Source organism: Propithecus coquereli, unplaced genomic scaffold (assembly GCF_000956105.1).
Source record: "Propithecus coquereli isolate 6110/MARCELLA unplaced genomic scaffold, Pcoq_1.0 Scaffold1182, whole genome shotgun sequence".
NCBI classification, from domain to species: Eukaryota; Metazoa; Chordata; class Mammalia; order Primates; family Indriidae; genus Propithecus; species Propithecus coquereli.
In genome coordinates, this window is record NW_012135881.1 from 32,815 (window position 1) to 44,483 (window position 11,669).

General features: G+C 39.8%; 1 protein-coding gene across 1 annotated transcript; it reads left to right on the plus strand.

Moving 5' to 3' along the window:
• Nucleotides 1–9,502: 9,502 nt before the first annotated feature.
• LOC105822487 (olfactory receptor 3A1-like) lies at nt 9,503–10,450 on the plus strand. The gene has a single exon (XM_012659469.1). The coding sequence runs from the start codon at nt 9,503–9,505 to the stop codon at nt 10,448–10,450; it is 948 nt and encodes a 315-aa protein (XP_012514923.1).
• Nucleotides 10,451–11,669: the final 1,219 nt, after the last annotated feature.

The following is an 11,669-nucleotide window of genomic DNA, read 5'->3' on the forward strand; positions in this document are numbered from 1 at the left end:
AATACCATAAATTTAGTATATGTTTGAGCTTTATGAATGGGATAATTCAATAGTTATTCTCCTTTGATGTGCTTATTTCACTCAATACCATGTTTGTGTGATTCTCCTATATTAGTGTCTACAACTGTTGTTCATTTATTTTTATGGTTACATAGCATTGCATGGCATGAATGTACCATGGTTTATCATTTCTTTTCTGTTTGAAGGTACTTTGCTTCTGCAAACACTCTTGCACACAGTTCCTGGTACACACACATATGCAAGAATTTCTCTACAGTCTCTAATTAGCAATGGAATTAGTGCAACTCAGATTTAAAGGATAAAGCCTAAATTGTTTTCCAACGTGCCTGTACAATTTAACAGTCTCACCAGCAGTGTATAAGAGTCTTTGTTGCTCTCTAGTCTTACCAAACGTGATAGTATCTCATTTCTTTATTTAGGCCAATAGTGAGTTTAAAATGGTGTCTCCATTGTGGTTTTAATTTGCATTTGGTAGATTACAGAAAGGGCTGAGCTTCCTTTCCTAAATTCATTGGCCATTTTTGTTTCCTCTTCTACAAAATGCCTGTTTTTATCTTTTACCTATTTTCTATGGCATCCCTTATCTTTTTCTAATTGTTTGAAAAAGTTTTTAATATATTTTGGATACTTCAGAATAGCTACATGTGCTGAAAATATCTTTTAATGTGTAACTTGTCTTTTCACTTAGAAAATAGCTGTCTTCTGAGGAGTAGAAGTCTGAGATTTTGGTGTAGGCAAATTTTTGTCTTTTTTATGATTAATGCTCTTTGGATTTATTTAAGAAATATTTACTTTGTAAAAGATCATAAAGATATTTCATAGAATATGTTCAATGTTTTACATTTTTACTCTTCAACATAAGTTATCTTGTCCACCTGAAACTGATTTTTTGTGCATGGAGTGAGAAAGACGTTTCGTGTCATTTATTTTTTTTTCCTATGGATCCTCAAATGTCCCAGCACTGTTTGTTGAAAGGCTTGTCCTTTTCTCACAACTCTGTTGGCCATTCATGCCATATATCAAATTTCCACATACTATTTCCAGGTCCTCTAATTTGTTATTTTGGTTCATTTCTCTAATTTTGCTCAAATATGACACTATTTTAACTGCTATACCTTCAAAATATGCTATGATGGGCAGGGACAGCCTAGTGAGACAGAAAGTTATACCACGCCGGAGCTGAGTGCTGGGTGTACCAGAATGAGCATGACTTGGATGTGGAACCGCAGGCTCATTTACAACACGTCAGATACCAGGCACTTTGACAGGACTAATGGCAAGCTTCTCAAGGTGAAAATGTGGCCACTAACCCTTTCCCAGTTGGCTAACATCCTGTAGGTGGAGGCATCTAGGATTGCATTCTGAAGCAGCTGAAAAAGGCCCAAACATCAGAGCTTTGAGGGCAGAGACAGAGCTGCATTGGTCGGATGATGGTGCAGCAATTGCTTTTTGAATTAGCTAAAGAGGGAAGGAAAAGTCTTATAGGAAAGTTGCTAAAACTACGTTTTGTGATTTGAGTCTCAGCTCTGCAACATCCTAGATGTTTAACATCAGGCAAGTTACAAAACTTCTCTGAGCCTCAATTTCCTCCTCTGTAAAGTGGGGCAAACAACGAAGCTACATCAAAGAGTTATTGGGAAGATTAAGATAACACATCAAAATAATGTAAATATTAGTGATTGCCATTTTTTTAGTGTTAATATTTGTTGATCCCCTACCAAGTACTTTAAGTATGCCATTTTATTTAATTCTCAGACCAATCCTTTGTGGTTTGAAATATTATTCTGTTTTCACAGGTAAGGTAACTGAAGCCCAGAGTTGGATAGCTGGTCCTAAGTCACACCATTAACATAAAACAATTGGAAAAGCAAGTGTGACTATATCCCATGTCAATGATTTTCACACTACACCAGGCTGCCCCGGGAAAGTGCGAAGGGCTGGGGTTCCTGCAGCTAAGGAAATGCAAGGTCTCCATGATGGTGGACACGCACTGTTTGAATACGAGGGCTGGACAACCTCTCCCCTCTCTGTTCATTAATCTCATCACTAGGATCCTCAACTTCTAAGGGCCTGGACCACAAAATCATAGTCGGGGGTGACATCCCTGGGGACCAGTTGGTCCCTTCTGACTCAATCTCATCCCTCCTACCACCACTTTCAGAATCACTATGGAACCCCCAAGATGCAATCCCAGTGCCCCCCCCCCCGTTAATAAGATAAGTCCTGAGGGGGAAGGCATGACATTCCTGGGGACTTATTAGGAAAGTTTGGAGAAAGCTTTTTCCCTTTCGTTTCATTTCTTGTGCTGCCTTCTCATCTCCAGGTCAAGGCAAGCCTGGGGGTTCACTTCTCTCTGCTCAGAGCTCTCGTTTGGGCAGGAATCCGGGAGAATACAGCACTCGGACTGGACACTCTGGCCCAGCCCCAGCACCACCACGAGCTCTATGCATGACTTTGGGAAGATGAATAAACCCTCTGGACTTCATTGTCCTCGTGTGATTAATAACATCCTCTAATTACCCCTAAGGAACTATTAATAATAATATGAGGGGTGCATTAAGGAGTTAGATGTGAGGCCTTTTTGAGAAAATCAGAAGCATTCCAAAGTCATGAATGCTTGGGTTGTTTACAGGTCTGTGGCTCCCCAAACCCCCAACCTTTCCCAGGAGTGCTAATTTCTGAGGTCCCCAGAGGCTAACACTGTAGGGGACAAAGCCCCAGACTGGATGATCTCATCTCTCTCTCACTCATTCTCTTATATATGGCCTATTCCTTGCTCTCCAGGGCTAGGGCCTGCAACAGTGGCTCACTCTCCTCATTTTGCCTCAAAGGAAACCTTGCTGCCTCTGTATTTGTAGCAAGGTGAGTTCTCTCCCGGGGCCCCTTTCTGCTCTCTAGTAATGGAGGAGGCACTTGAGTTGTTACCAAGTGAGTTAAACCTCCTATCTCACAGAGGATTCAGTAGGGAAAGAGAATTTTGCCAGGGTAACATATCAAATGAGAGAAAGATCTGGGACCCTCCTAGGCCAGGGCATGTTGCCAATGCCTGTCCTTCTTGGATGAAGCCTGCTTTCTGTTTTTTATTGGAGTGAGTATGAGGGCATTCGCAGAATTCAGCCTTCCTACCTGGACCCATTCCTCAGGGGGAAACCTTGAACCAGACCCTTACATCAGAGGGCCTGATTGAGTCTTCATCGTCTGATGCATACAGGGTTTAGCTGGAATGTCAGAGCAGGGATCCCTGGTCACTCAATAAGGGCAGTCTGAGGCTCATGCTGGACACCTGAGAGTAACCTAGGCGGGCCTTTTCAGTTAAGGCCGTCATTGTGATCTTGTGTAAGTCAGACTTCTTGGGTGCATAGACCAGTACCCATCCTAGAATCCTTGTGCTGATAAGCAAGCTTCATTTCTATAGTGAGGGTTATATGTACAAGAGTACATGCACTCTTCTTGTCTAGCCTTATTTATTCATAGGGTCTACCCTTCCTAATTGCCAAATTCTTTCAGATTTTTCATGAAAAGACATGTCAGTGAATGAATTGTTTTAACTACCGCCTTAACTGTTCCCAAATGAGTCCTCAGAAGTTGCCCATCTAGACAAAGGAGCAGAGATTTTTATAGCAGTGCTTCTGTGCCTTATACTCAAACTTGCACCTCCTTCAAATTATATCAATCTCTCGCCATCTTGTACAAGTTCCAGCTTCCCTAGAAAATTTTCCCAACCCCTACAGGCCAATCTGACACTCCCTTTCACTGAAATCTTAATGATCTCATGGTCTTAGTTTCACAGTCCGTTTGCTCATTTATTTCAGAAATATTGAACACCTACTATATGTAAAATGTGATGATAGGCATTGAGAATGCAAGGCTGAATCAGGCATCAGTCGGTCCACAAGCCACAGTGGAGTAGAGGAGGTGAGCTCTGCAGAGTAATGACCATGCAAGAGGTTAACAGAGACATGAGCTGTAAATATACAATGAAGGTGCTGCAGGAGCTTAGTGACAAGGAGTTTGAGATGAGGAAGAGCCAGGCAAACCCTTACAGAGGAGCAACATCTTAGTTGAGTCAAAACATTTGAGAACTTAGAGTTAGCGAGAGGACATTCCAGATAAAATAAACAATTTGAGCAAGATGGGGAGATATGAAATCAGAGTGTGAAACCTTACAATTTGAGTTAAAGTGGATTGAAGAGGGAAAGTGGAAGGTAAAGTTTCATTATTCTTTAATTATTTCATGTGTATAGGAGCTGTTTTTCTCCTGCTGATATATCAATTCACATAGTATTTATTGAATGAGTTCTAGGTCTATGATTACACCCAGAGGGTGACTCAACAGGAATCACCGATTTAAGAATTTTTGGAACTTAAGAGATACCATCAAATGTATGGAATTCCTTACACAACAGCCCCCAAACCTGACGGCCATCACATTAGAGGGACCTAATTTGTGATTCTGGCATTGAGGCTTCCACCAACTATCCCTGGTGTCTGTAGCTGCTGCTCTGACTTAATGGCATTTATAAAATGAGAATCTTTTTATAAAAGGAGACATCTGTGTCTAGAGGGGCTAATTGCTGGCTGAGAGAGCTGGAAGTCACTGTGGTGGCTTCTAGAGACAGCGCAAACAGGGCATTTGTGACAAGGACTTTGCAAAATAGCCTAAATTCCTATAATTTTTCCATATATATCATTGTTTTTATGCACAATTTGTAATTATCAGAAAAAATCTTAACATGAGAAGGGCCCAGGTTCTTATTTTGAGAGAATGACAAGAAAGGGTGATGATTATGAAGGAGGTGGGGAAGTGGGCAGGTATGGGGCATTAGAGCCTGTCATCAGCCAGAGGAAGGCCATGGGATACAGAACTGAAGAGCCATGGAAGGCTGACTGATTTCCTCTAGGCAAAACGGGAAGCCGGTGGCCAGGAGACAGACAGACAGTGCCTGAGAAGTGCCCCTGGGGACATGCACTCGTGAGGGATCTGTGGTTCTGTGACATTGAGTAGCAGTCTTAGAAAACCTGAATCAAGTAGACATATCGGAGGAAAGGCTCTCACAGGACGAGTAAGAGAGGAGAGTCCCGGGTGCACTGTGTGGTTGGTAGGAAGCAGAACCAAGCGATACCAATTGTAACAATCATTTTAAGCCTCTATCCAAAGAGGCTGCTCCTTCAAGAGCCGAGCTACTTACAACAGGCCTGCAAGCAAGAGAGCATGCGGTTCATAGGCACAGCCACTGAAAAATCTTTCTCAGTCGGAAGAGTACAGCCAGGACAGCTCCAGAGAGCACTGGGGAAGGACAGGGATCTTCTAATTCCTCCCTAGGAATCAGGAAATTCCCCCTGGGGACTTAGTTAGAAGCAGTCATCTGGGGCTGGCCAGACCAGTGGACAAATTTCTGCTGTTCTCATACAAATCGTTTCTTTGATGGCCTCATAGTCATTTGGGGGTTAGCAAGCACACAATGAGCTGCCCAGCAACAGGCAGTGTTTACCAAAAAAAAAAAAATAACAATAAATAATAATAGAAGATCAGATATTTTTACTTAGGTAAAATTTTATGTTTTCTAACAGAAGAAATCTGAACTCACAAACATTTAGTCATACTTCTTAAAATTTGGAAATATTTTAGTTTATTTGTTATGTGCTGAACCATTTAAAATTTTGATGTCATAAAATGTAAGATTTTAACATTTTACATTAGGTAGCCATAAAAATCATTATTTTATTCTGTTATAGGAATTGCTAATGCAGTATTTTTTATCATGGAAAAAAGAAAGAAAACCAGACGTTTTATGAGTATATCTAGTATTCACTCTTACCCCAACAATTCTAATCTAACAATGCTCTTCCTCATTAGTGAAATGAGGGAATAGCTACTTTCCCACATCCCATCCAACTTGGTCCTTCTTTGACTCAGTGACAGTGTATACAGGGTTTGCTGAATACGGTTATGTGCACTGATACAAGGCCACTGGTGTGGGTAGGGGTGATCGTCAAGATATTTAACATGTGCCACACTCTGCACTAATGACTTCTAGCTGAATATTACCTTGGATGTGGGCCGCCCACCATGACTCAAGGTCTGTGTTATTGACAGGAAACTGACACTGTTTCTTGGATTTAAAGTATTTCACAACATTTAAGCATGTATTTTCATTATTCCTGGATCCTGATAAATGCAGTTTCAGAGATCACAGCCTTTGGCTATTATTGCCTATGGTACTTTTAGTTATACTTTAAAAAAAAAAACCTAAATATTTCTGGGGATCAATAATGTTACCCAGTTATTATATTTTAAAACATCCACCAAAAAGACAGAAAAATAGTCAAAGAAAAAAATGGTCTGATAAGAAGATAAACATATTCTGAAAATACCCACCTTCTGCTAATGCATGCACACAAAGAATGAAACACGCCACAGGCTTCCATTGGTGGATCCCACATAAGCCAATTTGGGCAGAAACCGGTAAGCAAGTTGGCTGATTTGTTACTAGTAGCATCTTTAAAAGGAAAGCATAATGAAGCAAATTCTATTTTATTACTTCATAGAACGGTGAGGCAAATTGGGGTATGTGTAGCACTGTAAACCTTTGCTTAGTCTATGGGGTAGCAGCACCTTACACCTGCTGGAAACACGACAGAGAAGAGGAGCCATCGAGCCACTGTCCCTGGCCTTTGAGGACCTCTGTAATCTCCAGGAACCCCCAGAACATTTACATATATATATGTAATTAAATCTAGTTACAAAATAATTATAATTATTTAATTATAATGTAAGTATAATGTAATCTGATTCACCGTAGCTCATTTGAAAGCAAAAGAAAAGTGAACAAATAGGAATCAAAATCTCCCATATTAGTACCAGTCAGTGGAACTGAGCAAGATTTCCTTCCAGCCGTTTTGCAGGCACCAGCATACATGCTTGAGGTATAAATTTACTTCCTGCTTCCTCTTAACTTTATATCATAAGATTTCACCTGCTGTGAGTTGGGAATTTGGGGTTTTATAGAGGATTAACGTTGGTTTATAAGAAATCTACTGACATGTTACAGGTATATACATGTGTGGATACACATGTAATTACTTTTTATCCAATTTGTTAATTTCCTAATAATTCTAAGTTTCCCACGTTTTTTTCCTCCCTTAGGTTTTCTATTTAGACAACTTTATTGTTTCCAAACTACTCTTTTCTTTCTCCTTTTTAATATTTAAGTATCTTATTTTTCTTTGCCTAAAACTTTTAGAATAATGAGAAATGCTAAAAGGAAAGAAGGCCATTGCTTTCTTGCTCCTGATTTTAGTAAAAATATCACTACTACTTTACCATTATGAGTAGTACAGGCTTGCAGTGGATATGCCCTGTTACATAAGGTGGTGTACTTCCATTTCAAGTAACTACAAGGGTTTGCTCTTTTTCCTTTTTACTCTATGTCATGAATGGATGTAGACATTTATGCATTGCCTTTTAGAAAATTGTTCTCTTTTTAACCAATTAATATTCTCTAATATATTAATAGATTTACTAATGTTAAATCATCCTCTCGTTCCTATAAAATCTATTCGATAATGGTGGGTTTTATTTATTGTTAGGATTTTTGCATACATGTTGTCAAATGAGGGTAGTGTGGAGTAACTCCTCTTTTTCTATTATCGTGACATTTTGGCATCAGGATTTGCAAACTTTGAAAAACAAACAGGAAAGTTTTTATTTTTTCTAAGCCAGGGGAAGTTCTTATGACATGGAAATTATCTTTACATTGACAATTTAAAATAATTTTTATATAAGAACAATAAGCTTGGAGCCTAAACATGAAAGGACTTTTTTTTACAGTGTTTGTTCTTTTTTCTTTTCTTTTTTTTCTGTTTTCAGTTGTAACTGGTTTATTTGGTTTGGAGACAGTTCTTGAAGCAATTATTCAAATACAGAAGCAGGTAGTATTCCACGATTATTTGAATTTATTTTTGGTCTGTGGGTATCCTGACTTTTTGGTTTCTAATTTTGTGTGCCTTTAAATTTTTTTCTTCCTTAAGTATGCCAGAGATTTATTTTATTTCTTTGAAATTTTTGTTTGTTTTTTGATTTTTACTTTTAATTATAAATTGACAAATTATAGTTGTCTATAATTCTGGGGTACGAAGTGATGTTGAATTTATGAATATAATGTGGAATAATTAAATCAAGCTAATTAACATAGCCATCATTTGAAATGTACTTTCTTAGTAAGTTTGAAATGTGTGATACATTATATTTACTATATTCACCGAGCTGTGCAATATATCTCAAAGAAAAAATCTTATTCCTCCTGTCTAGTTGAGACTTTGCACGCTTTAACCATCATCTCTCTACATCCCCCACCCCAGTCTCGGGTAACCACCCTTCTACTCTCTGCTTCTTTGAGTTCGGTTGTCTTAGATAGCACATTTAAGTGAGGATATGTAGTATTTTTCTGTGCCTGGCTTATTTCACTTAGCATAATATTCTCCAGTTCCACCCATGTTGTCACAAATGACAAAATTTCCTTCTTTTTTAAAGCTGAATAGTATTTTTTTGTGCATATATACCACTTTTTTTTAATACATTCATCTGTTGATGGGCTCCTAGGGTGATTCCGTAAGTTGGATATTGTGAATAGTGTTTCAATAAACATGGGAGTGCAGACATCTGTTCAATATACCAATTTCAAATATTTTGGGTAAATACCCAGAAGCGAGATTGCTGTATCATATAGTAATTCTATTTTTAATTTTTTGAGATACTGCCATACAGTTTTCCATAATGGCTGAGCTAATTTACATTTCTACCGGCAGTGTACAAGGCTTACCTTTTCTCCATAGCCTTGTCAAGACTTATCTTTTATCTTTTTAATAATACCCATTCTGACAGGTGTGAGGTGATATCGCATTGTGGTTTTTTTTTTCTTTCTCTTTTTTTTATTTTAGCATATTATGGGGTTACAGATATTTAGGTACATATGTTTCCCTTGCCACATTGTGGTTTTAATTTTCATTTCCCTAATGACTAGTGATTAGTATTTTTCATATATCTGTTTCTTTTAAAATAGATTTCTAAGGACTTATAATAAATTCTTGTGTTCCTTTCTGTTTTGCTATTTTTCATTTTTACTTTTAACATTATTTTTTCCTCAAATCTCTTCATCCAGGTCCTCCATATAGGACCTGGGAGGACCTCATTAGTTGATTCTAGGGAACAAAGGAAGAAAGGACTTATGTATCTTTCACAAGGAGAGGGAGGAAGTTCAAGGTAGTGGTGGCATCGGGCACCTCACATGGGAGTCAGGTAAGAATACTGAGGTGAAGACAGAGTTAGTGAGTGAGTATCAACTGAAAAGTGAGAAAATACCCACTAGGACACTTGGAAATTTACCCAGGGTCAATGAAAGTGAGTAAATATATTTTTATTGAATAACTAAATTGGGATAACTGATTAATTCCCCTTTGGAATGTTTTGTTACAGGAACTCATGGACCCAGAATCTGGGGCCAATGGAACAGCCATTACTGAGTTTATCCTGCTGGACTTGGTGAAGACACCGGGGCTGCAACCGGTGATCTTTGTGCTCTTCCTCTTTGCCTACTTGGTCACAGTCGGAGGCAACCTCAGCATCCTGGCTGCCATCCTGGTGGAGCCCAAACTCCACACCCCCATGTACTTCTTCCTGGGGAACCTATCGGTGCTGGATGTTGGGTGCATCAGTGTCACTGTTCCCTCAATGTTGACTCATCCCTTGTCCCACAGGCGTACAGTTTCCTACAGAGCCTGCCTCACACAGCTCTTCTTCTTCCATCAGTTGGCTGGGGTGGACTGCTTCCTATTGACCGCCATGGCCTATGACCGATTCCTGGCCATCTGCCGGCCCCTCACCTATAGCATCCACATGAGCCAGACGGTCCAGAGGATATTGGTGGCTGTGTCTTGGACTTGTGCCTTCACCAATGCACTGACCCACACTGTGTCCATATCTACACTCAACTTCTGTGGCCCCAATGTGATCAATCACTTCTACTGTGACCTCCCACAGCTCTTCCAGCTCTCCTGCTCTAGCACCCAACTCAATGAGTTGCTGCTCTTTGGTTTGGGTATCCTCATGGCAGGTGCACCTGTGATTCTCATTGTGACCTCCTATATCCATGTGGCAGTTGCAGTCCTGCGAATCCGCTCTACGGAGGGCAGGAAGAAAGCCTTCTCCACGTGTGGCTCCCACCTCACTGTGGTGGGCATCTTCTATGGGACGGGTGTCTTCAGCTACATGAGGCTGGGTTCAGTGGAGGCTTCTGACAAAGACAAAGGGATTGGCATCCTCAACACCGTCATCAGCCCCATGCTGAACCCGCTCATCTATAGCCTTAGGAACCCTGATGTCCAGGGCACCCTGAGGCGCGTGCTAACAGGCAAGAGAGCCCTGGAATGAGGGTTGTCTCAGGAGGGTACAAACTCTGGCAAGTGGTCCTTGTCTTAGATCCTTGAGCAGGATCCCTGTCTCTCCTAGATCCTTGAGCAAGAGATGACTTTCGTTAGGAAGTAAGACTTTTGTTCTCCACAGAGGCTCTACCTGACAATAGGTGCACAGGTTGTGTAGACTAGACCCCTTGGCTAGATGCCATTTGGTCCTAGGAACCTTTCCTAGTCCAGAAGGAAGTAGGACCCTGGAAGCTCTGTGTCCTGGGAGGCTCATGGGCCTACAGGAAGAACATTTTGTTTCTTTTTCTGTCAGGGTCTCCCAAAATACCAGCAAAGATTCTCTCTATATTAGAATATGGAAAGTTATAGCCTGGTGCCAAGTATTAGCACATCCTGCAATGAGGCTTCTCCTTAAAGCAGTTCCCCCCACCTGCTTTCCCACAGCATCCCCCCACCTGACCTCACATAATGATCCAGACCTAGTAGAATATAATTCAAGACACTGATTTCCAGTAGCCTGTCTACATTTCAAGGTTCTAAGGTATTTAACAATGGAGAATTTACATTTCCTTTGGTATTTTCCCTTTTCCTAAAATGGAAATAGTCATCGATTTTTAAAATTTTCATTAGAATTATGTTTATGAAAATGAAAACAAAACAAAACGTTGCCAGTGGAAAATTAAAGTTAAAATCTTCACTCTCTCTGTCTTCACTCTTCATAATTCAATTCTCCAAAAGTAACCACTGTTAAGAATTTGGTGCTTATCCGTCTAGTTTTTTATATACATATAAACATGTTTATATGTTTTTGTATCAATACAAACATGTTTATGTACATTTCACATCAGTAGGGGTATGTTATGTCATCTTTTTGGTTGCACAGTATATGGTAGACTTTTCCTGTCAATATCTAAAAACTTACTTTATCTATTTTAATGGCTACCTAGCATTAATTTATGAGAAAACCATAATTTATTTAACTATATTCCTTTTGCTGGAGTTTTTATTGTTTCTAGATTTACTGCAATTACAATCAATAATATAAAAAACTTTCTTTAGAGATGTTGTTTCTAGTAATCTGCAAACATGTCCATAAAGTAAGTTTTGAAGGCCGGGCGCGGTGGCTCACGGCTGTAATCCTAGCTCTGGGAGGCCGAGGCGGGCAGATTGTTTGAGCTCAGGAGTTTGAAACCAGCCTGAGCAAGAGCGAGACCCCGTCTCTACTAAAA